This window comes from Solea senegalensis, linkage group LG5 (genome assembly GCF_019176455.1).
Source record: "Solea senegalensis isolate Sse05_10M linkage group LG5, IFAPA_SoseM_1, whole genome shotgun sequence".
Lineage (NCBI taxonomy): Eukaryota > Metazoa > Chordata > Actinopteri > Pleuronectiformes > Soleidae > Solea > Solea senegalensis.
In genome coordinates, this window is record NC_058025.1 from 21812665 (window position 1) to 21840156 (window position 27492).

Here is a 27492-nt window from a genome sequence, read left to right on the forward strand (position 1 = left end):
ACTTCTTAATCTTCCCCAGTGTGAACAATCAAATCAAATCAAATTCATCTAAATCTAATGTAATCTTAATCTAATCTAATACATACTGAAAAGCAGAAACTTCTCTACAGTTGAGTATTCGATAATCTTATTTGGTTTTCTTTTTAAAGCCAACATGATCCACCAATAATTTCCTCCACAGTAAAAATTGTTCTACATTTTAGACACAAATTATAAATATACATACTGATCAATCGGCCAGATTATACATTATACAACCTGTTGTTAGAAGATCTGGTCAATGTCTTCATCTAATCTTAAATGTGTTTTATATTTTGTATATTCAGAGTAATTAAGTCTGATCAGAACAAAAGAGTTGTAGAAACAATCTCTCATGAATCGATTATTAATCAATTACTAAATTAATCCTCAATCCTCTTGTTTTTTAAAAAGAATTAGAATAGCTATTTGATGGTGTCTTTACAAGTAAATCATTTAAAACTAAAACAAGACATTTTGAGAAACACTGGTCGACATTTTATGGACCAAATAAGTGTGAGTGATTCATCGATGAAGAAAGTCATAGTTAGTTGCAGATCATTTCAATCAATAATGATCACTGTAAATGTCAGATAATTATTGCGTTTTTGCTCCACAATGTACTGCACACGTTTACCGAACGTTGCTTTTGAAGAAAATGTCATGATGATTATTAATAAACTATCGCACATGGACCTGATAAAGTTCTGGAAGGAATAAAGCAGCAGAAGTATAAGAACTGTTTCAACACTCTGTATTTTTATTGTATTTAAAACGCAACATTTTTATGCAGGAGAATTAACGTCCTATAATCACAGTGCACTTTCAGTGTAAATACAAATCTATTAGGGATGCACGATATTATCAGCCCAGCATCTGTTTCGGCAGATAATCGTCTTTAAAGTTAAGATTTATGGGATATCACAGAGCTGTCGATGATGATTAATGACTGCAACAGGAGGCTAAATAGGCTGTAACCTCGTTGACCACAAGACAATCTTGTGATTGTTGCAAAATGTGGATTTGAAATAACTTTCGCATGAAACATGCAGTGAAACTCCACACATTCCCTGTATGTGAAGCAGCAGTGAGCAGGTGTCACATGACCACAGGTGGGTTTACGTGATCACATGACCTCTCACGAGCGTCCTCCCCGCCACACAGGTTAGCCACATATGCTAATAGGGAGGAAACACCAGCCTCCACAAATAGTTCAATTACTTGCTTTGTCTTTTTACTTGAATGGACGAGTTTGAAGGAAAAAGATATCCAGAAACATTGTGTCCTGTGATATAATCTCTAATTGAAATCTAAATTTCAAACAAAATCGACTAATTATTGCTATCATCAAATTATTAATTTATTATCATGTTTTTTTTTTTTTAAATGAATATGAAAAATATGATGTTAATTTCACTACAGAAGAGACTAAATAACCTCTGCAGTTGTGCACATAGGAAAGTCTATTTATATTGGTATCAGATATCGGCATTAAGTCCAATATCGTGCATCCCTTAAATCAACAATATATTACTTGCACATTCACGATGAAAAACAGTGCAAATGTCTTTGCCTTTTACACAAAACTTAATTATTCTAAGAACTAAAAATGAAACAGACCAAATGTCACTGTGAGGATTTACTGGACCCACTTTTAATCACAATGAGGAGTAGGTGGAACAAAGCCTCCTAACTGTCATGTTTGACTGCATTTCCAGGAAAAAAGCCTCTCGGATTTGAATGAAATATTAACTCAATGTGGGAATAAAAAGTTTCCCTTAATCACTGACTCAGCATAAACCAAAAGTCTCCTCTCATCTCACTCAGCTCCCAAGTGAAATGCATCAGACAGAGTAGTAGATCTCATCACTTAGTCACCAACTCGCAGCTACACATCCGGTGCAACTACGCAGATCATTCCACAAAACTTAATCAAGTGCTGACAGAAATCCAGAAATTTGGTCCTAATCAACTCAAGATTTCAACAAAGTTCCCACATTCCTTTTCTCATGTGGAACCACACTGTTATTTGCTGCTGTAGATGTCTGGCACAGATTCTTACAGGACACACATACAACACTTTTATCAAAGTATTCATAAAAGTAATAGCCAATGTCACATCTGGTTTGTTTATTAGCGCAGCACTACAAGATTTTCTTTCAAGCCTCCTGGCTTCCCGTTCAGCAAAGTTTGATGACGGTTTAAAAAGCAGAAAGTTGTGTTTTTTTAATAATATAGGAATATAAAAGTAGATTTTAACCAAGAGAAAAAATGAATCCCATGTTGTAGCAGACGAGAGGACATCAGCTGAGCAGGTGGTCTCTGCATTCATTACTTAAACCACCTCTGAACGTGGTTTTTGTGGTCCAATTTGTCCTCAGCACACTTTCTGATGTCCTCTGACCGGTTGCAGTTTTAAACTAATGAGCGGTCATCGAGGTTATAAAAGCTTTGGGTTTTTCAGTAGTTTTAGTTTTGACTTTTTGTTTGGAAAATGACTTTGTTTCAAATAGTTTTTAGAGTTATTTTTTTGGAAATGCTTAGTTTGTATTAGTTTTTTGGTACATTTTCACTACAATTTTAGTTATAAAAACACATTTTTTTTATTTTAACTAGTTTTTATTTTTATTTCAGTATACGAAAATGTTTTTTTTCAATTTCAATTCAATTCTTTTTCAATTTCTTTAGTTTTCGTTAACTGTAATAACCTTGACACTCAAAACCACATTATTATCACCGACATGTGATTTCTTTTTGTTCTGATGGGAAAAACCTATTTCATGTTACAGCAGCTTGATTAGCGCTTTGACTCAATGACTTAATGACAGTTAGCGAATCAGCTAGTTCAAGAGTAATGTCGAGCTTGGGTCGGTTATAAAGTCTCCAAACCCAGTGATGAACTCCGCATTTCCGCGAAAGTGTCATTCGAAGTCAGAGCTTCCGTTTGATTTAACAACAAGTGGAGTCAGCAGGGGGCGCTGTTGCTCAGCAAAAGTTACAGAGGCTGTTTTTCTGTGTCTCACCTTGAAATAAAAAAACAAACAGAGACGGATATAACAAACGGTGCTGCAAAAATAGTCTTCACTAAAAGTTCACTGTGAAAAACAATGTTGTTTATACACAAACAGCAGAAATGTGGTAAAAATGTGAACAATATTTTCCGTACGCCCTCTGTGCTGAAAAGAATTTACAAAAACAAATTCATCTCTTCACGTCAAAGTCATGAGGAGATGATGTTTCATCAGATACATTCATTGCCCTGCGATTTGTCTCGAGTGCCATTATCTGGCGAGGGCCAGTCTTTTTCAAAGTCTTCAGAATCATCGACCTCAGTGTGGAACACAACTGCTTCTCCTTTGAGACAAAAATAACAATGTTTTTATTTACTTCTTGAATTATTTTATAATCTCTGCTCTACCATTCCAAAATGTGTATGTGGTAATATAGAAGGAGTCGTCATCTGCGTATAAACAAGTCAAAAGAGCAGCTTAAACACCTTTTAAAATAAAAGGAAACTATAAGAGCAAAAAGGGTTAGAAATAGATCAAATTGGTTAGAATGTCTGATGATAGTAATCCTGTTTAATTTCAGGGTCTGGAGTGACCTTTAAAGTTTACCATAAAATAAATATAAAGGAGGCTGCTTTTTGTCTAACTCTAAAATCAAGAACCCATCGTTTAGGAAAATTACTACAAATGTCTGCGTTTAAAATGTCCACCTGTGCAAGAACAGAGAGCTTTCAGTAAGAAAAGTGTAGTAACAGCTCTTTTTGTCTCTGCTACCATTACCGGTGTCACTCCGATACGGTCAGTTACTTCGCTGTAAATAAGACATTTGTACTGATGCGTTCACCCCGAGCTATAACCACACATTTCAAAAACACAATGCTCCATTTATGCGTTATATGAATCATATTAGGGTTCGTAGTTATCTGAATTGTGGACTATCTGCTCGTTTTGATTGTTTAAAAATTGTGCATACACATAGAAACGGAAGGCATCGCAATGCGTCCGTGGAATCAAGTGGTTGATGTGATAATCATGGTCAAAATCAACTAGTAACTTTGAGGGAAGAGGCTTGGGTTTAGTGCAAGTGACACAAGGGTTAAGGAATAAGACTGTTCACACATAAACAGTAAAGGAATGGTTGTGTGCTTTGTTGCTATTGGATACCTGCCACTTAAAGCCGCCGTGTGTAACATTTAAAAATAAACAAACGCCTGCGCTTTGTTTTCCTGTCGACCGGCGACGTTACCACGCTGCGCACAGGGTGAGGTGTTCTAGGTCACGACTGATAGATAAAGGGACGGCGGCGGCGGCGGCTACGCTTGTAAAGCGAGTGGAGGTAGCGACGCGAGCAGTGTTTTGTTGACAGAAGTTACACACTAGAGCTTTAAGGTAAGCAGCAGAGCCTATTGTTTTTGAAGGAGCTTGGCGAATCAAAACAAACAGAGCAGAAGACCAGATATCTTTGAGTCTTCTTATCCTTCTGAGGTAGAAAAATGTGACTTCCTGTTCAAACTTTCAAGGTGATTTTTTTTTTTTTTTTTGCAGTGATTCTGAGAGGGTTGAGAAACACAGGCCCTGGTCAGCAGAGCTTTTCTGGGCCCAGAAGGGGGGAACCTGCCAGTCAACTGGCCTTCAGACCATAGTCCGCCACCTGTGGATGGTCCCACAACTTAATCCATATCCATGATCTGCTCACCCACAATGTCAATGGCTGCAGAGGCCTTGATGGAACTCCCAGCAGAGCCAGAGTCTACAAACATGTGGGGTATTTCACTCCCAAAGTAGATTTTGCTGTTGGCTGCGACGGCCTTGTACTTCATAAGCTGCAGGTACTCTGGTGTTAACTTCATCTGTGAGAGGAGCAACAGAGTTGAAATCACAGGAAAAACCAAAACAAAAACACGACGTTATCGCGGGTTGTGCGCTTGTGTCATCTCTTTACCTTGTTGGCCTCGGCACATCTCTGTGCCGTGTAGAACTCTGCGTCTGCCTTGGCTTTCTGCCGTGCCAGGTAAGCACCATCTATAAATCGCAAACACCGTCAGTCAACAGCAGCAGCGGGACACTTTAAATGTCCACAGTGATTTACAGCTCAGAAAGCGGGGAGGTGTTACACCACCACAAGTTCTGTTTTAACAGCTGGTTCTCTTATATACTATACAGTACTTAGATATATATATATATACACATACATACATATATACATACATACACATATATACAAAAAATAAAAATATATACTTCCAAAAATGGCATTTCAGTGGATTTCCTGTGACCACATGAGATTGGATCACTTCCTACAGTGTATTAAAATGCACACTAATGCCATGCCAGATCTGAAGACGCATTTAGACCCGTACCTAGCGTGTGACTAGATTACTCAACACAGATGTATGCGTGTAAGGTCTGAATGGGGTTGAAACATGATCGAGAGGCTACAAACCTTCAATTTCTGAAATCTTTTTCTCGGTTTCCTTCTCCATGACTTTCTGTCCATACTTGATCTGTGCAACTTGTGCCACTTTCTCAGCCTCTGCAAAGTAACGCATCATAACGCGTCTGTCAGCCAACAGCATGTTTCACAGACATCATTGTTTTCATTCTTTTCTCTCACGTCTCACCGATGACAGCCTTGATCCTCTCAGTCTCCGCCTCCTTCTCCACAACCTTCTGTGTCTGTTGGGTGATCAGCAGCTTTGTCTTCTCACTCTCCCTGCAAATATCAATTCATACTTTACTGAAAGGCTCTACACAGACGTTGGTGTTATTGTTGATTTCTCTAAATCCTCAGGACTGTGTGGACATGTACAGAACAAAGCTTGACGGGAATCCTCCCCCTTCTCCTGCTGACAAAGTGAGGGCAGGACAATGCACACTTTCTTCAGCCCACTGGCACGTTGAGTTATGTTGAGTGACATTATTACTAATATAATGTTTCATGGTAAACCCAAATCTTCAATTTAGGTCTAAATACCAGTTTGTCTTTGTTAGGTTATTAGGCACTTTGGCATCAAGTTGGATAAACCACTCTTAACAATGGCACAGTGTTTGGAATTATATCTATTATTTGGGTTAGGGTTATTGGTGACATACAAGACTCAGTGTGGTGTTCAGACAGGTGTGTGTGTGTGTGTGTGTGTGTGTGTAACAGTGGTTAGGTGCTGCGGCACTGTTGTTGTGATCAAGAACTTCTAACCATCAATCATCAGCCGTATGCACACTCAGCAAAATGCCTGACTGGAGATTATTGGTTGACGCGTTTGAGGTTTTCACCTGGGAATGAAACAACTGGTATGGAATGGAACTGTGGTAATACTGTGGTCGATCGCTAACAGATTATTAAAAATTAAGCCAAAAAGGTCTGGAAATAAATGAAAATTAGTTGTTGGATAAAGATTATTCTGAAAGTGTGGTCAACAACTTCTACCTTCCAACATGGATGCTGGCTTTAAGAGATGGGCTGAAAAAGGACTTACAATGATGGATAAACTTTTCGAGGGAGGAGTTCTGAAATCCTTTGTCTAACTCCAAAAGAAATTTGATCTTCACGTACATGATTTCTACAGATATCTACAATTAAGACATTACATAAAGATTGGGACACATTAAAGGAAGGGCCATCAAATATAGAATGTTTCTTCATATTGATGATATGAAGAAAAGAAGATTATATCACACATTTATAAAATCCTTCAAGAAGACCCAATAGATAATAGTTTAGACATGAAAGAAAAGCGGGAACTAGAAATTAATACCATTATTTTGGATGAAAAATGGGAACAGAGAAAAAAAACAAGAAAGTAATATGGTTCTTTTACTACTCCTTTGCGATGCACATTACATTACAAGTATTTATTTTTTTCTGTTTTCACAACTGTGGCTTACAGTGCTGTTTTTGTAAATGTGCCATATTTCTCAATAAAAATATATATAAAAAAAAAAAATGGGAACAGACGTGTAGGAACTAACACAGACTAGACATAGACATAAACTAACCAATAGTCCAGGGTGGAGGGAGATTGAAAGGAAGCAACATTTCTGCTGGAGGGGCTATGGCTTGAAAACCACACAATTTTTGGGATTGTCCAAACCTATCAACTGACTACTTTGTGAATAATAATACAAAGTTAAAAAAAAATAAAAAATAAAATTAGCCACTGTCAATTTTAGGCTCAGTCCCATTTCAACCCTCGCCCCCATCACTCAGCCCTTAGTGTGTCTTGATACTTGTAAAAGTAGAGGGGGAGGGGGAAGTGTAAGGACTAACTAGTCCTTCTGAGATTTTTAATGAGATATTCTCCAGATTAACCAAATCCTTGTAAATACCATCATGAAGCTGATGCTGGTTAACTTGCAGTCTATATAGGCCACTTGTAATCCTAGATGTTTAGGACACGTTCTGTCATAGTGAATTAGTCCACGATAGCAATATGCTGTCCCTAAGTCTTTTTATCTGATTTACAGTTCGTCACTGTTCGGCTCGATCCTTGTGTCGGACGTCTCTTCCTGTGACGGCATTCTCGCTGTTTTCCACGCACGCGGCCATGTTGATATTGTCAGAGAACTAGTGGAGGGAGGGGGAGAGGAATGGAGCGGAGGGAACAGGAGCTGAGCGAGTGAGCGCAGTAAAGAGGACAAATCAGAAACCCCCTGGAAGAAGTGGGTGTGTGTTTGCTTGTGTCTCATTTGCATGTAAAGGGACCTTGCACAAAACCGAGGGTTCTGAAAGGGGCAGTTTTGGCAGGGTTATTAAACTGCTATGGTGCTTCATCCTTATGGTATTTTGACCAAAGCATGTCACAGACATGTTCATTAGGACACCAGGGAACTATTTTAACTTGGAGAAATAGGGTATAATATGTTATACCCTATTATACCCTGTTCAACCCTCTGACAATCCCTCAGAAGTCAAACACTGACTATTTCAAAAGGACCATTTCATTTTAACATGGTTTGGATCAACTTTCAACTGCTGGAAAGGACTGACTTCCTTTCCCGGAGGCTTGTGTAAACACTATCAATGTCCAGACTATGACACAGACTGTTAAAAACAGAAGAGAGTTCACATAGACTCTGAAACCACTGATGAGATAACGAAACAGAAAGTATGCTCAAATAAAGTCCACTTGACTGCTGCATCTTTTTTTATCTTATCTCCTTTGTCTTTCTGAACAGATTCAATAAAACGTGCTTTAATGTTTCCTACTTCACTGTGGCTTCAGTGTGTCTTTGTCTGGTTGTAAGTCTGTCTGCTGAATGTGCAAATATAACAGTAAAATACTGTATTTTTATATTGATGATTTATCATGTGGTCAAATATGTTTTTTGGTGATTTAAAAAACAAATCCTATTTGCTACACTACTGCTCTTTTTGTTATACAGCAAATTACGCCGATTAAAGGAAGAAAGCAAAATGCAATCGCTGAATGATATAGTATTTTTGGGCGGCGGTAAGTCCTGATATGCTTTGATGATTATAGAGGAGGTGACTCAAGACGGCTGCAGGTTATTCTGTACAAGTCTCAGCTCATTACTTGTCAGCGTCCTCTGTGTGATTCATAATTAAAATTGATAATTGCTCAGTAGGAGGATGGAAGGTTTATGGGCTGAGAAGCAATTTACTGAGGGTTTGTGCAGCAGAGTTGTCAACAATGGCAGCATCTTATGCTCAAAGTGCATTGTTTGTGTCTGTTTGTTTACTTTATTTTACACTACTCTTGATATAGCAATGGTGGGAAATCTAAACATAATCAACTCCACAGTGTCTAATGCCTCAGTGTTTTCCTGAAACTGACTATGTTTTACCGTAAATCCCCAATTTTCTCTGTTGCTCCTCAAACACTGCTGACTAATAAAGCCACAGAGATGTTCTGGGGATGTTGGCAGAAGGAGTTGGAAGAATATCAATTCCCTCATTTTGGAGGGAAAACAAGCACAGATTACAAGCTTCTGGGATCAGGGAACATTCTTTGTTGGGTGCAGAAAAAAACTCACATGAGCTCGTAGTTTCGGCGAATGCTCTCTGGGATGTTGGGTTTTGTCACACGAACCGCCTGTGGGCCAGAGAGAGAGAAACAAAGACAGACAGAACTTTGAAGTCTTCTGTCGGACATGGTTGCAACAATAAACATGACATGAAACAACCACCAAACACACACCAGAAATAGCAGCTGGAGAGGAGCCTGGGACAAAGACTCCTGTCAAAAGACCCTCTGAACCATTTCATTATTTGTTTTAAATGAACAGCAAGAGCAACTATTATGTCAACTGTCTATGGAGATTAAGAAGAAACATGGTGCCAGAAAATTAAACCCCAGTGCAGCGTCTTGCACTCACAAAAAAAGAATGCCGTGGGTGTTGTGGAGCAAAAACAACACAAGATCTTTTAAGCTCTTTCTGTTCCTTATTAACTTTAACCAAATTTGATAATAAGTTATACATACAAAGTTTTTGTTAACCCTTAAGAGTCCCTTTAAAAAACTTCCTAATTTGTTCCTAGTGGCAGAAAATGCCACCTTGCCATAAACTGCTGTAAAAATATCATATTAATATTTTTTTCCACTTTAAATGAGTCAGTCGTTTAAAGCTACTTCAGCCTGAAATATACATATCAAGTATTAATAATATTTTTGAAATATTAACCCTTTAAAGGCCAGTTTATTTTCACAACTCCGCTGTTTTTCAATCTAAAAAAATCAAAAAACTACAATAATTTGCATAAAATTAATTTCGAGGAGAATTTGATAGTAATTGTTGTTAGGCCCTGGGATGGGTCATGGTTATTTTTTTTGCAGTATCAGACTTAAAAAAAAAGACTAAGTCTAATTTGATCCTCGCAGAAAATATCAGCTTCTCAAAAACTGCTGTAATTTTATATTTATTTATGTAATTTTACATTTTGTTTCCATTTTAAAGTACTCAATCTTTTAAAACTACTTCAGCATGAAATAAACATACCAAATATGAATAATATGTTTGGTATCTTAACCCTATAAAGAAGAAAATGTGCTGCTTTGAATGGGAAAAAGTAGCGCCACCTGGTGGACAAATATACATTTTTTTATTTAATGCTAGTAGTCCAACATGAAATCTTAACATAAAGAAATGCATTATTTTATGTTAAGATAAATGTGGGATCAAAAATAGTATTTTCAATGGTTTTCAATTAAATCTGGCACTGCAGAAAAACCAACAATGCAACAAAATCAATGTTGCTGCCAATTATTGACCCATCTTAGGGCCTGATAATGATAATAACCAAAAACTCCTTGAATTGTATTTTACGAAAATTATCGACCTTTTTTTGTTTTTTTGAGAACAAACTGGCCTTTAAAGGGTTAAATTTTCAAAAATATTCTTAATATTTGATATGTATATTTCAGGCTGAAGCAGCTTTAAAAGAATGAATCATTTAAAGTGGAAAAAAATATTACTATATAATGTTTTTATAGCTGTTTCTGGGAAGGTGGCGTTTTCTGCCACTAGGAACACATTAGGAATTTCTTAAATAGCTTAGCCATTTTAAGCTAATTTAAGAAACGGAGATGAGAGTTCTAAAGTTAAACAAAAATGAATATCCTCTGGAAAATTTGAGCTATATTCATTCAGCACAGCCAAAATGGCTTAACAATTAAAAACAGTATGGCTGAAAAATGGCCTAGGAAGTCTTATGGGTTAAAGGATAGGATTACTATCTATAACATCTATAGATTACTGCAGAACTCGAAGATCCAGTTTAACAGTTGTGCATCCACTGTTTTCATTTCAGAGGTGTCACAGACATGGATTTGATGTTGCAGAACTAAAGCAGTTCCCAAACTCAGAACATGTGCGGAGCCTGTCCTGACAGAGAACTTTGTCTCACGTCACTCCTGATCTAACTCTCCCCTCATTTCCTGTCATCCATCTGCGCTTACCATCAACAAAGCCAAATATAAACACAAAAATAAATAAGTCAGGTTAGACTGATAAATACCGTACATGACCAAGAGCTCTCTTAATGAAGCGCAAGGATTTCAAGTCATTACTCAAAATTGCACTAACCACATTGTGATGCAGCTGTCAGAGCAGTCAGATAACACTGGATTGTTTCGACTACAACCTCTCTGGGTTTCTGTACCTGTATGATGATTCCTGGTGCCATGTTCGTTAGATCTTCTTGTAGCGTCAATTTTAGGTTTTCATCAATTTGGTCTGAGGGGGAAGAGTGAAAGAAGAGAAAGAGAGACAGTTAGTTTCCAACTGACAAGTAAAAGAATCAGAATACGACTACAGACCAAAGACTGTATATATAAAAATGTCTCCCAGTTTGAAAAGTGAATTGGAAGTGGCAGTTAGCCATCAGCAACTCCGCTGGTTGCAAAAACAAGTCTATTTACAACATCAGTAAGGGTCTCAACTGCTAGTTTTGGCTCTTCTTCAATAGAACATGATGTAAAGTTCAGAAGAGAGGAGAACAGACAATAATAATGAGTCTGTGAGAATGTAATGTAATAATGAGTCAGTCTGCTTCCAACCACACTTACCAAACAAGCCGATGTAGACCTCCTGCAGAGAGTGAACACTGCAGAACTGGTTGAGCTCATGGTGAACCTTGTTGAATATCAAAGCCTTATCATAGTCTGCTGTGAAGTTCCTCACTATGTCGTACACTGCAAGGAAGTGAGCGCCAAGCAGAAAAGAAATCAAACAGAGTGGAGAAATATTTGGTTCAAACCAAATCTAACATGTCTTGCAGCACCAATTAAGACATATTTAGACATGTTTGTCTGTCCCACAGCTGCAGCGTCCAAAGGCAATCTCCCATGGAGGTTTAGAACAAATACACTGTGTGTGAAGTTACTGGGCTGTTGAATAGTTTTGACTCTACCTGATGATGGAATGAGATAGTTCACCACTTCTATGCGGTCAAAGTAAATCATCACTCCTCCACTGAAACAAATACAAAACACAGATATGTGATAAAAGCATTACGTGGGCATTATCCCGCGAGCATCTGAAGAACAGCGAGTCATCAAAGGCCAAATAAAAACATTTCTTCTACATGCACGTTAATATTTTACAGTGACAACATAAAATATGAAAGCATGTCAGTAAAAAAAATTGTAGCAGACTTTAGATGTGTGCAGGAGAGCATGGGTTCAATGTCAAGTTTAGTTCTATCAACTAGAACAGGGTGAATTCAAAAGGTGTTTTTTTTTTAAACAAATAGATAATAAGCAGAAACTGATAACTGTTTGGAACCACGGATTATGATTTACGACAGGTCAGTGAATGCAAGACACAGGCTATTGATGCCACCCATCATGTTCTCCTTTTAACAACTTAAAATAAACTATTTACTATTAAGCAATTTACATTATAATGTAAACAGCAGTCGGCAGTTACAATTCACAAGTGTGTGGGCTGTCTCTGGCTTCCTCCCACAGTTCAACATGCAATATGGGGATTAGATAAATTGGACAAGGTGTGACTTGTGTGTATCTGTGAGTGTGGGATGAGGAGTTGCTTCTTCCTGGACTTCCTGTTTTTCATAATCACAAATAAAGGCCAGTCAGAGTATGCTTCAGCACACTGTGTTGAGTTCGGTGTTGGACCCCTGGATGCCTGTCAGGTTTGGGTCAAGTTCGGTCGCTGTTCCCTCCAGCATCGGTTGTGTTCGGGCAGAAAGATGCGGCCCTGGTTGCACTCTGGTGTGCACTTGTGAGTGAAAGATGAATAGACTGCACTACATAAAAATATGTGATAAGCTTAGCTAGTATTCTGACAAAGTGCATGCTGACAGTGATTTAATGCAGTGCGTTGCGTTTCAGCATGGTTTCCAACCTCTTCTATTACAGTCAGTGTGTGATCTCACAACAAAAATAAGAATAAAATGATAATTAAGATATATTTTCTTATCAGTCAGGGTTCAATCATGTACTTATGATTATCTGAATACAGATAATCGTAAGTGTAAAAGTGAGTCGGGTACAATTATGATAAATGCAACACGTGATAAAACTGAAGCCAGTGAAAATAATAAAAAGGTACCTTGTGCCACATGGTACGTTCTTCACCTCATCTGTCTGCAGTGTCGTCTGGAAGCCAAGAAGACAAAGATTCATACTTAATATATTATTTTCTGAATGTCTGGGGCATGAGCTGAGCACGAACATCAGACACGGCACTGGGGCTTACTAACATGCATATAAGTAGCACGCTAGCCCTTTATTAGAAAATATTAAGCACGTATTGTGCATGTAGTGTTACTGTATAAGGATTTAAAAAACAAACAAACAGGCAGACATTGAACTAATATCAGTTTATTGCAGAGGTATAATGGTATCTGTGTCCCTATAGACTAACAGCATCAAGGAAATGCTGTACAGAAAAAGAACTGTCACCAGAGAACACTTCCTTGTTCCTTTGTGACAAATAACAATATCCAGATTCATCATTCAATATCAGCATTGACCTAATAAAGCCCATTACTTTCATTCTTCTGGAATCTGACATGGAATATTAATGTTTTCTGAGGTGATTTCCTTTGTACAATCAATCTGTAGATCACTTGATTAACCAGGAATTTGTACCCCCATGCTTATTACTCATCCTAAAGACTATTTGTAATCTCGTCTTCCCTTTAAATTCCTATAATGTATTGTGTTATCTTGTTTGCTTGGCCTGTCAATTAAAGGTCCAGTGTGTAAAATTTGGGTGAAGTTATTTTTAAAAAAGAAGATAAAAGATGATATCACAATATAACAATTATGTGATAATAAAAGTAGCATTTAAAATAACATATGTAGTATTTAAAATATCCCACCTCTATAAAATAATTAGGCTAGAGATGTCCCGATACAACTTTTTCACTTCCGATACAATAACGATATTGCAGCCTTGAGTACTGGCCGATACCGTTATTGATCCGATACGATATCAGCACGAATCATACATACTTTAATTACATATTTTGAAGTGTGGAATGTTAGAATAGGCTTGATCAAGTCATATTACTGAAACAGAGAACAATAGTCAGTAACAGTAGGTATGAGGAAAAACTGACCCATTTATTATTAACCAATGGGGTACATCAATTTTAACCTTCAACATAAGAATATTTGATTTTTTGCCATGTTAATTTCATACAGTCTATGGTTAATTTATTCAGAAAAGCCACTCAGCTGATAAGATACGTTGTATTTATAATCAACGTATATATAATTTGATGTTGTACACGTTATATTTTTGACTAAATGCCTCAATATCAATACTGCATCAGCCTCTCAAACATCACAGACGCCATATTACAAAATGACGACATCCCAAAATCGATATCTTGTCTCATGTTGCAAATTGATACAATATCAATATATGGATCAGAACTAATTTAAAAATCACAATTCCCATCAACCTGGGTGTAATCTAATCATTTCCTCCTTAGGCCATCCCCACATTTCATTTGAACTTTGCTGATTACTAACACAGGAAATAACAACAGTGTGTACATGCATTGTGGATATCTCAGATTTCTTATAATGCGTTTTGGGCTCAAACTCTGAGTACTACATGTCCTAATCTTTTCTATTGTGACATTGCAGTGCTCGGAAACAATGTGTGCTGGTTATGTAATGGTTACCCTTTCTTTATTTCCGTTGTTAGTCATTCCGTGTTTATTCATTCTGATACGTGCCTTTATGGGAACAAATAAAACGGGCTTATCACAACTCACCTGAACAGACTTGTACGTGGTGATGAATGGAAGCATGAGATGGAAACCAGGGCCACTGGTGCTGGTGAGCAGAGCCCCTCCTCTGGGGAACACACACACACACACAAATGACATGCTCATATATCAGAGATCACTGAACCTTCGGGGAAGTTTCAGATCAGAATAAACCATTTCCTGAGGGAATTTCTGCTTGTAATGAAAAACAAAACATTCCAATGCTTAGAAAGAAGATTAAGAGACATAGTTTCACTCTTGTTGTCAGTAATGGCAGCCACTGCCAGTGCTACCATTGTCAGTCTTTTTTACAATTTCACACCTTCAGTCAACCTGTTTCTTACGGAAAGAGATTACTAATCTCACCAGATAACATTTCTTGTTATCTGGTGAGATTACAATGATAGCAAATCTGGCCGTGGTCTTGGGCCACACAGCCATGAATAATTGGCAGCACAGATGCAGATATGAGCTGATTTTGATCTCATCTGTGATGAAACTGATGGTATTTACTTCATGTTAGCACAAGTATTGAGGCTGCACCTTTCGAAGGCACAGAAGGCACTCATCTGCCACAATACAAACATTTTCACACACATTGCTATAAATCTCAGATTTAATCATCAGGTTTATCTTTGCTCCTGAGTGAAAGCTGAAGAAACCACTTCTTTGTGGTTTTAGAAAACTTCATACATACATCTGAGGTGAAAAAAAAGTATTGTAGCATCTCAAAGTGTTTTAGCAAGGCATAAGCACATTGATAAATATTTAACACTTGATATAGCGCTACTGAATAAAACTTTATTACAATCATCATTCTAACTGAATTAGCGCCACTGACAAGATGCATTTCCATTAAGAGTTTGGTGTTGCTTTTATTCCATTTATTTAAACTGCTCCATTACTTGTACAAAGTTATGCACTGTCACACTGACTCTAAACTCCGATCCATTACATAATATCTATTTAATATTATACCTTGTATTTATAGTGCATGAACCTTGTTTTAATGCAATATTTAATACTTTTAATATGCATCGTGACTTTTGATTAAATCTGCTGTGCAAAGTGAGCTCTGGAATGTTGTTCTTACTATTACAGATACCGATATTAGTCTGATACAGCCATTTTTGAACATTTATTAACTATGAAGCTGTTTACAACACATTAGTGCGGTGTCATTTTAAAGACGTAATTCTCCAGCTGTGCTAAAGTGCTTTTGCTGATTTTTATTCACATTTTTACAGTCTGTGCATAGTGAAGCATGCAATATATAGGATTTTTTATCAGTATCTTATCTGATAGACACAAGTCAAAATCAAAGGATCAGAAATCGGACAAGGGAAAACATACAATTCAATACGGTCAAATATGAAAAAAGAAAAGATTCACAAAAAGACACCAACAATACTTATCCATTTGAATGGTTTCTCTGATTTCCCAGCTTCTTAAATGTGAATATTTTCTGGTCGCTTTGCACCAAATACCAGAGAAATCGTTACATCTGAATCATTTTGGTTGTGTCATCATTTCCAGGTTAAGATACACTGATCAACATTTTCTGACATGTTATGAACCAAACAATTACTCGATTAATTGAGAAAATAATCGACAGATACATTGATTATGAACAGAATGGTTAGCTGCAGCTCTAAATCTTTATCGGTTTAAAGTACCATCACCTCATCCCTAGTTTTCACTTTTGCGTCTGTACATAACAATACTACAGAACACCACAGAAGCAGACACTCCGTTAGTTGCAGGAAATCAAAACACCTGCTAACCTGTAATAAACTCCAGTGTGTCCCTCATCGATCTTGTGTACCGAGGCTAAAAGTGCTGCTCCTCCCAGAGCAGCGATTATGGAGAATATGGCACCCAGCTGTGCCATCCTGACAAACACACAGAAGAGACAGCACGTGAAAATCAACAGATGCTACATGAGGTTTCCCTTTGGGCTTCTCATAATCTCCCACCTTCATTACAATATACTGTTCTGACACTGTTGTAACTGTAAGTGACTGATAAGCCGTCTAACCGACTGTGCAGAAAACATGCCTTGCCTTCACTCACTAGCTTGTGTAGTGCAGCGCAAACACGACAGTTTGGAGTTGGCTTCATGCTCACTGGTTTATCTCGTCTCAGCTCAGGCTTAGTCAGGCATCAGCGGGGACTGAGTCACCTTGCCACACTTAAAGAGGATTGAGGCTAAAGTGCAAGTCCCCATTCTTCTACACACTGTATAATAAATCTGCCACTAGAACCGCCTTTAAACAGTATCTCAACTCCTGTAAAACAGTTTTTGACCATTGTAGGACCAAAGAGCACATGTCTAATTCATTAACACACTTCCTCCTCCTCCTCCCTCAATCTTTATAACGTCGAACAGTAAAACATAAACAATATCAACATAAAAACACATACTTAAGGTAACGTGTGAATGCCGACTTGAAGGAGGAAGACCGCAGATGTAAACATAGTATCGAAGTACACATTTAATTGAAGCTATGTAGGATGTATTGTCAAATCAACTTAAAATACCAAAACATTTAAACGCAATTTGGTTTGAAGGTCTTCGGGGCTAGCATTAGCACGACGTAAGTTAAATGATCTCTCCAAGAAAATGCCTCCTCTGATGGCAGACGTGTTTGGATATACTATTAGTCACTTGTTTATCACAACATTAACTTTCAGTGTCAGTGTTAAAGCACAGCACAAGGCCATATTCACATGAACCATTATTACCAAGTTAGCAACTAATCTTAGCACGTTTCTCTCACGTCGACGCACTTGTGTCGTATCGAACCAGAGTGGAGGTGAAAGTGACTCTGTTTATAAAGGCGCTGAAATATGTTTTCGATGCTCGGCAGCTCTTACCTTTAATTTCGTTCAAGAATAAAACAAGAACAGATACAAAGCAGGTACTTCAGGAACCCGCTTCCGCCTCCTTCTTCTTCGTTTGAGTCTCTCTGCTCGGCCTCCGGTGTCATTATCGCCCTCTGGCGGACGGCGGGAACAGAGGAGCTATAATGTAGTGCAGGTTAGATAACGTGTATAACTTTGTTTGGAAAATGAATCCTGTTCAAATTCACGAATGTTATTGACAATAATCAGATGTGCATGCAAAATAAAACACACGAGGTAAATGTAGCATGTGAGCTTTTTAGAGAGGGATATTGTGTGGCAGGTGGGAAACAGTCTGAAATATATATAGATATATAGATATATATATATAGAACAGGTCTTGTTGTGCATAGTTAGACAGTGACTTTCTTCCTAATTCCGATGCTCTATTTGATCTTCAGCAGTTCATCTTGACCATGTTTACTGACCATGTGATAAGCTGATTAGGTAGTAAAACAGATGTACCTAATAAAGTGACCAGTGAGTGTATGGCTTTATATACCATGTACTTCCAGTATGTGGACAGCAGATGGCAACAAAGACCACAAGACACGAGCCGCTTCACTTCCATGAGAAGCTATTGAGAGGCACTAACACTTCCGTCTATGTTGAAATTTGAACAGGTTTTCACTGTTGTGTTACTGTGGGGGGTTTATTTCATTGTTCATTCATTTGCAGTGGATGAGTTTCGTGGTTCAGCAGATGAACAGGTTTCGCATCCATTAAAGAAAACAGGGCTGCAATCTAAGAATCAAAAGTTGCAATCACTGCAAAACACAAAAGGTAAATTCATTTCATCCTCGCTCAGCAGCAAGCCTCCAGTTGATGCACAAGCAAAAGGTCTTGACACTAAAAAGGCTGTGCACTTTATTTTTAGACACTGGCCTCTTGAGAAATTTTCAAAGGACCACGTCTAACCCCAAGGTGCTGCAGTGGCAGCTCTGTGCCATGCATTTTAAACAGGGAGGGGCGGGGTGGAGGTGGTGGAGGTGGTGGAGGGGAGCGGGAACAACAGAGCAAGGGAAAAGAAGTTTGTCAGAGTTCATTAAGTATCAAGGGAACATCGCTGGAACTGGCAGCGTAAGCCGCACCGGGGCCCTAGTGCCATTAATCACGAGTGACAAGGAACCAGGGGCTGAGGGAGGGAGGGAGAGAGGGAGAGAGGGAGGGCGGCTCTGCCAGAGACTCTGGTAGTGATTATAGAACAGGGTCCAAAGAGTCCAGGCCAGGAGTGCTGAAGGTAACACACACACTGCGGCCAAGGCTGTGAAGTTCAGCATCCTTCACACAGATCACACACTCACACATACATGAGACATGTGTAAGCCCGGGCTTTGAAAACATGAGCAGAAGGAGACAGAATGGACTGGTTTACAAAGGGAGCTCTCCCTGTGTGTATTACCCTCCTCTCGCTCTCCCTCATTTATATGAGCACAGCCTCTGGCTTTAATAGCATGCAGGAGGAGGAGGAAGAGAGCGGAGGTGCAGCAGGAACAGAGCGTCGCCCATACATCTCTGTCGCCTGGCCTCATTCCTCCTGCTGCACCGCCAGAAATCCTGTGCTAGCTCGCCACACTGCTGCCACCATGGAAGAGGAAATAAATGGGAGCGAGAGAGAGGGAGAGGGGAGAAAGAGGAGAGCTCGTGACTTGTGAAGATGGAGGCCTCTGTTAAGTGCTGTGCTTGAAAGCCCGTCTGGCCTCATTAGCTGTCAGTTGTAACAATACTGAGCTGGCAGCAAAGACTGCTCCCAGTCTCGGTGCCATAAATCACAGCCTGACAGGGCCTGACAGGGCTGGGAACCAACACACATGCAACACTGGCTCGCTTTCTGTTTCTCTCTGCTGTTTCTCTCTCTTTCTTTCTCCTCTATACTTCTTTTTCCACTGCTTATTCCTTTCCCTCCAGCATCTCAAGATATAACTTCCATCATCCGCTCTTTTCACCCCTTCTTCCTCCTCTCTCCGTCTTCCACACACACACATGCTCAAAGCATCACACACATGCAGCACTTTTCATCCTACACGTACTGTGAGTGTTTCTGACAGGCTGAGCTGGGACACGGATGAGATAATAAGTGAGTGTGAGTGAACATGTGGTTCTCGGTTCATACGGTTGTTCAGCGGCTCTGATATCACTTGGTTGCAATTCAGGAATTGAAATGTACTGTTTTGTGAGATGGGAAGTTGTTAGTGAGTAAGAGCTTTGTAAGAGCTTTACAAAAGACACAAATGGTTTCGTTTATACAATATTTATTACCAGTATGAGCTCGAATTATGAATATAGGTCAGAAGTGACCTCTGTTTGGCAGGAAAAGTATAATTTGATATGAAAACAACATCATATTTTTTAACCTTTTAAAGCTCCAGTGTGTAACTTCACTTTCCTCTCCTGTCGCACACCTGCAGACTTTGTTCTTGGCGTGGACGCCGTCATATCTCAAATATCTCAAATTATCAAAACAAAGAAAAAGCAGCAGCTATAGATGGATATAAAATAACCAGAAGAATGAACTGATCAGTAACAGCAGGAGGACAGTGCGAGGTCGGTTACCATGGAGACAAGTGAAAACCTCTTGCCAGAACATACAAGAAAATGATGACGGTGATTTTTGAAACTTTTAGTCGACGTTTCTTGGTGTTTTCAACCTTCTTTACTCACGAGAACTGTGAGCTGTCGTGCTTCCTTCTTGTCTCCATCATTCTGGACCTTAACAAATCATTTCCTGTGTGCAGCGCGGTAAACTACTAGTGACGAGCAAAGCAGTTCTTTTTGGTGGAACAGAGTCATTAGAATCAATTAATATAAAAGAATCGTTCAGTACTTCCTGCACGAGTTGTGATGCAGCTCACGATCGACTCCTCTGTTGAATAATGAGATTTTAGAAATGGGGATTAACGCACGTTTAGGATTTTAAGTCTTTTTAACTGATCTACAGTTCAGCAATGATCGGTTTGATTCTTGCGTCGGACGTCGCGCTCGTGACTCTTCCAGTGACGACACCCTCTGACCAATCAGCGGCCGGCAGTCTGTTGACATTGTAGTATCAGCTCAGCTCGCTTGGAACCAGAGCAGGTACTAAAAAAAAAAGAAAAAAAAGCAGCAGGTACCAGGTACGATCCCTAATGGAAAAGCAAAAAGAGTCAAGCCGGGCCGAGTCGTGCTAGAACTGTATAATGGAAAAGCTCCGTAAGACCTAAGGAACAAAATCTTGCAGGAAATACCACAAAAACATTGTCGTATAGTGGCAAATCCATACATTTCCTAAAATGTCAAGCTGACACTTGGTTCTACTTTCTTTATCTAAATGAAATCCTTCTTACCTTTAACAAGAATAATAGTGGAAAAGATTAAAAAAAAAAAGGTGTGTTAAAACTGAGTGACCCAGAGGAAAAGAACAGCTGACCCAGTTGCTGCTGTGACATTATGGTGCTACTGACATGCAAAGTCCTCCCCAGCAGCTTTACATGTAAATGTGTGAACGTCTTTGCGTGTGGACGATGTCACGGTCCGTTTGTATCCGCGAGGCCGAGCAGGTGCTGCAGCAGCCGTCAGCCAGCCTCTGTTACGGTGCCGTACAGTGCGATGATGCATGCGTGATGACTGGAGGGGAAGGAAGTGGAAGAAAGCCGAGCTGTGAGGTCATTAATCATGTGTTTGGTAACATGCAGGCAAATATACCCATATGGATAGATGCGCCGTAGACATAATGTACAGTAGCTATGAAGGGGAAACAGCTGCAGACGGAATAAACTGTATACATGAAGTGTTTTACAGAGTACTGTAGTACTGTATGTGTGTAAGTGTTTAGCCAAAATCTAATTAGCACAAACTTGTAGTGACTCAAACAGTCGTAATGTGCAACTGTACGTGACTGTTATTTGTCTTTGTACCTAAACAGTTTATAATGTTTATAGGTGTTTGGTATTTAAATCTATGTCAGCGTTTTGCCTGCTTTGAAAAACGAGATTGTAATGAAGCTCATTTATAGACACTTACATACAAAACAACCCAGGACATGAAAAATAGTCATAAGTGGCCAGGTTATTTTGTCTGGAATCACTAAAATGACTTCACCGTCGTCGCGGTAATTTCCCTCGGTGTGTGCAGCAGTATTTTTAAACTTCTCTGTAATCTGGACTCAAACATGCGAGGCTAATGTGGACGACAGGCGTATCCCGAGCAACAACTACATACTGTGTAATAGTGGAATAGTGGAGGTACATTTAAATGTGAATTATCTCTGTGGCTTAGTCATGATAAATCTGGAATTTGACATTTCTAACGACTAGCCACTTTATTTGGTACATCTTGCCAGGGTTGGACTTCAGAATTCATCGTGGCATAGATTTAACACGTTTCTGGAAACACCCTTAATTACGGGATAGCATCACACATTTGCTTCAGATAACAGCTGCACTTCCATGATGTGAAACTCCTGTTCCATCCTATTCTGTAGAACTGAGGTCATGTTGTGTCACGCTCTCTTGCTGGAAGTAGCCATCAAAAGACGGTATGTACACAGGACATGGTCAGCAACAATGCTCAGTTGGTCCTAAAGTGTGCCAAGAAAATAATCCCCACACCATTACACCACAAGCAACCCGAACAGTCCATACAAGGCAGGATGGAATCATGCTTTCTAAACGCAAGGGGGGGCCAACCCATTACTAGCATGGTGTACCTAATAAAATGACTGGTTTTGTTGTCTATATTGAAGCCACTTTTCAACTTTTCTTCCACTTTTCCTCTTCTCTTTTCTTATTTCCCACTCGTATTTGAGGGTTTGGGATGTCGTGCCGAGTCCCAAAAGAGGTCCAAGCTCAAAGTTACACAACTGGCTTTTCTCTGCGGCACAAAATTAGTCTTCCTCCAGTTGCAGAAATCTCTTTTTAACATCTTCCTCATGGCTTTTGCCTTGTGGTCAAATTTTATCGTCCGTCCGCATGTGTGTGTGTGTGTGTGTGTGTGTGTGTGTGATTATGTGCATGCATGCCTGTGCGTGTATGCATGTGTGGGTGGACAGGGTAATTGGTCCTGTGAATGTGCTTAGGGTCTGCTCAGGCCAAGTGATACTGCAGTGTACGTACAGTGTGGTACTATACGCCGAGCTGTGGGGGTGTGGGAAAGCGATCACAGCGGACTTCAGAGGGAACTGAAGAAGAATGAGGAAATCGCAGACAGATAGGCCTAATGGTTGTGCTGAGGGAAGAGGTTGTAGGGCCAACAGCTGCTAGCCATCCATCTGGACCGGCCTAGAGAGCTGGACTGGATCGCCCCGCAGTGACGTACTCACCTTCCGTGGACGAGAGCACTGGGACTTTCCGTCTGAGCAGGGTCAGTAAGTATCCGCAATAAATTCATGGAGTTTCTTTTAGAATGCCAGTTTGTTCTGATACAAGAAGATCAAATGGCATAACTGGAAAATCTGCTTTGCTGCAGCAGCAACAAAAAACAACAACTTATCGAAACTTTATATACAAAACTACAGAAATGAGAGATGTTTCACAGAAATGTTATATCTGCAGAAATCACCCTGTAGATTAAAGGGACTATATGCAAGTTTTGACTCATACTTCATATTCCTATAGGCTGTCATTAACACATTTACACAGAGCTAACATATGAATTAGCCTTAGCATGCTAATGAGCTAGCCACTCTCTCCTCACTTTCCAGTGGTCAGTCACTATAACATCCACTGAGCCTTTTGGAAGTAACGCTGCTCCGAGAATCTATTAACTATAACTATAACTACTGCTGTCAGTTAAGCGCGTTATTAACGACGTTAACCATTTTTTTACTGCGATATTAAGGTTCTTTTTGGCCTAGCAAACTTGTTACTAGTTAGTTTTTCTAACTAGTAACGTTAGAAAAACTACAACACCACACTGGATCTAGCTAGAGAGTGGTAGGCTAACGTTACGCGAGGAGACCTTCGAAGACCGCTAGCTCCTTTAGCTCAGATTAGCTCGTTACGGCAACAACACATTAAACCACGGGACTCCGTTTGCGTTGAAGAGTGATACACAGCCTCTCTTATTATTGAGCGGATAAGATAAGAGCATTAAAATGAGAAAAAATAATGGGACGAAAAGAAATCAAGGGACATTTAGAATAGATAAAAATGTTAACTATGACATTATTGCAATGAATGCAATGAATTAAAAATAAGCTTGAATTAAGGTTGAAATTTGGACTGGATTAAATTGCTTTTGAATAACCGGGAATCCTGACAAACCTTTCTTTGTCAAATAATTATTCACCGATTTAGATGCTATACTTTCACATGGGGGCCACACGGCAGTGTAGTGGTTAGCACTCTCGCTTTGCAGCGAGAAGACCCGGGTTCGAGCCCCAGTTGGAACAAGGGCCTTTCTGCATGGAGTTTGCATCAGCCTATCGCCTGATGTAGCTGAGATTGGCACAGCACCCCCCGCGACCCTCTGGTGGAGGATAAAGCGGTTAGATGATGACTGACTGACTTTCACATGGGTCTTTATGCTATGCAAGGCTAAAGGGCACTTTTCCATTATACCGTTCTAGCACAGCTCGACTCGACTCATGTACCCCGATACTAAATGTGACGTCAACACCGATTGGTCAGAGAGTGTCGTCACTGGACGAGTAATGAGAGTGACGTCCGATACAAGAATCAAACCGAACAATGCTGAACGGTAGATGAGTTAAAAATACTTAAAAATCCCGAAAACATGCGTTAATCAATGCGATCGTGAGTGGAATCACAACTTGTTCAGTGACCGTGTCAGACTGTGCTCATGCAGGAAGTACTGACTTTAACTCACTGATTCTAATGATTCAGTTACACCCAAAACAACTGCTTTGCTCGTCACTTGTTTTCTTGTGTTTGTGTTGCATATAAAACAAATGTCCCCAGTTTCACGCCCATGTTGAGGAGGTATTATGAAGTAATGGAAAACAACACGACCGACACCAATCCGAGTAGAGCTGAGTCGTGCGAGAAGTTAACCGGGATGCTGGCTCTAGGTTGGCATTCATCACACAGATGCAGCATGGGAAACGTATCAGTGTTTGCAACAAAAGCAAAGACTTGTTTGGAGCACATTTTAAAAAAAACATGTCATGACACCGCGCTGTTTCTTAACTCCTGACTGAGTGTTGCCTTGCCCTGTGAAGCGATAAAGTTAGGTAATAATGTTATCTACAGCTCGGGCTAGATAAACATCACTTACAGTTGAGCAATAGGAGAAATATTGTTTTATTCTGTTGCAATCTCATCTGTGAGGAGGGATTATTGGCAAGTGACAGATGAAAGCCTAAGTACTTCTGGACAGCTGTTTGAGTCACTCTGGCTGTAACATCGATCCTGTTGTTGACGTTCAATCACGGCTCCGCTGAGCTCTGGTTTGTGTAGCTGATTTGTCAGAACAGAAGGTGAATTTACTCACTGCTTGCCTCTGTGCTCTGATCCCTGCTAAACTGGGCTGGTCACATGGAGCAACTCATTGCTTTCTCCCCCCCCCCACACACACACACACCATTACACACACACACACACACACTAACTCCCAGTTTAATATAAGCACACACATGGACACACAAACACGCACACACATCCTGTAACCTCACTATGGTCTCACACAGCAGGCCTGCCATAAATCAATGGGTAGGATCGTGTCTGCCAGTTAGACTAAACAAGAGCATTTGTGAGGATTTGCTCTGGCCCATTAATCATCTTGACAGCTTGAAAAACACATTTCCCCTTTAATGACTGTATTTGGATAATCAGCTCTGTTTCCCTTCCCGCCCTCTCCCTGGCTCTCTCTGGTTCTCCCTGGCTCTCCGTGGCTCTCTCCCTTCTCTCCTTCGCTCTGTTTTTCCTTCTTTTTTTTTTGCCCCAAGCACCATCACAGGCATGTGGGTGGAGAGCAGAAGGTGAAGGAGGGATTGTAAAAGTGAGGGAGGGGTCTTTCAAAGTCCAAAAGTAAAAATAATCGCCGCTGCCTGTGGAAAAAAAAGAAGAAGAAAAACTGTTCACCCCACTCTAACCGCAGAAACTCTGGTAACACAAACTTTGTGTGCACACACACATCCACTGACACAGTCGCGCTAAATCAAACACAGAAAAACCCGTGGATGATGTCGAGACGCTAACATGGACCATAAAAGTCTGAATGTGTAAAGTTTGACGGGAATTTCGTAAAATAAACTAACTGTGGATGAAAAAAAGGAAGCGTGTGTTTGACTCCAGATACAACGATAGATTTAAACGTCCACTGTGTCTCATTGAGGAGGGATTATTGGCAGTTTGGTAAGATGTACATTTACTTTCCATTTTAGCAGCAATGACTTCCTGTCTTCTGTATATCCTCGTCTACTCTGAGCGCTGAGTTGCACACGTGTGGGTACCAGAGGGCCTTCCTCGCGAAACCTCTACCCAAGTTTCACGGTGACTGGCGTCTTCATCGTCTCTTCTGACCGAAGCAAGAGTGAAATGTGGAATGTGTCGTGCTACACGAAAAGGCTGTGCTCATGGTCCTCACTGGAAATGGGCAGATGACCTTAGCTGACCTCTGCTTACATGTGGATGTGGAAAACATGACCAAGGCCTAAGGAAGAAAAGGGGAGGAGTCCTCCGTTTGTTGCCCTCTGCTGTCTAACCATTAGATGTCATTAATTCTTACACACTGGACCACTGGAGAATTGAATATTACAATGCACTTTAACCCTTTAACACCTAAGCCTCAATGCTTATTTTAACCATAAAAGGGTCCTGTAACTAAGTGCTTTTGCCCATTTTTCCAGAACTACTAACTTTCAACATCTGGCAGTTATTTACAATTTACTGCATGTTAAAATCGTGTATTAACACTTTAAAATGAAGTAAAAACAAAACGTTTTATTTGAAGAAACGCTGGAGTTGTACACAAACCAGATTTTGTGTGTTAAATGTGAAATTTGAACAGTTTAAAACAAGGGTGTCAAACTCATTTTAGTTCCAGGGCAAAATTATAATAACGTATAGAGAAATTTTAGATTTAATGAAGTATCTTTTTTTACAAAACAAACTATCAACATACCTCAGATTTCTTGAGAAAAATAAGTTTACACATGTGCATTACAACTACTTTACTCACAGGTATCTCACACTGATAAATATAGCATTTTATAGAAATTTTAATTAAAAAAAAATCATCATGCAGGCCGGATTGGACCCTCTGGTGGGCCGGTTCTGGCCCATGGGCCGTACGTTTGACACCCCTGGTTTAAAACATATTTAAAATAACATTTGTTTGTCTCAATGTGCAAAAACAGACCAAATGTGTACAGGCGTTTTTTTCCAACTCTCTCCTCTCTGGTGTCAAAGGCGCCGATTTGCCGGCTTCCTGCAGCAGCGTGAGTGACATTACCGTAATAACCGATCGCATTAATGCTTGTGCAAACGCGACGTATTCACAGTTCCCTGCCAGTATCTGTGCTCATTTCAGGAGAGATGACACATGAATTAAAAGTATTTTACAGATGAAATGTGATCATGGAGTCTGATTAGGTGCTGAGACTCAACAGGAAAAGATTGCAATTGAAGCCAAGTAGCCTGAGGAGCAGCCAGGTGACGCCCCTGGAGACCAGACACTCAGATAACGGTGGTTGACGACTTGCTGAGACTCATAAAGGATGAAGAATGGTGGAGCTGATGAATCTGCAGAGACGGGGCAGTGATGGGGAGGCGGAGGCGGCGCATTACTGCAGCAGACTGGATGAACAACACATGGTATTTAAAAAAAAAGACAACATGAAGATGACACGGGCGGACAATGACAGTTTGTTACTCCCGGGGGAAATATCTGCCACTTTAATTTACTCTGTGGACTTTG

General features: G+C 39.8%; 1 protein-coding gene across 1 annotated transcript; it reads right to left on the reverse strand.

Annotated features, from left to right (window-relative positions):
* Positions 1-758: 758 nt before the first annotated feature.
* On the reverse strand, positions 759-17696 carry erlin2 (ER lipid raft associated 2). Its single transcript, XM_044026451.1, has 12 exons — positions 17611-17696; positions 16518-16625; positions 14740-14821; positions 13059-13105; positions 11896-11957; positions 11552-11677; positions 11146-11219; positions 9021-9079; positions 5648-5739; positions 5470-5559; positions 4969-5048; positions 759-4876 (listed from the first exon to the last, which is right to left on the reverse strand). The coding sequence occupies exons 2-12, from the start codon at positions 16622-16624 to the stop codon at positions 4697-4699; spliced, it is 999 nt and encodes a 332-aa protein (XP_043882386.1). The 5' UTR covers position 16625; positions 17611-17696; the 3' UTR covers positions 759-4696.
* Between the last annotated feature and the right edge of the window lie 9796 nt (positions 17697-27492).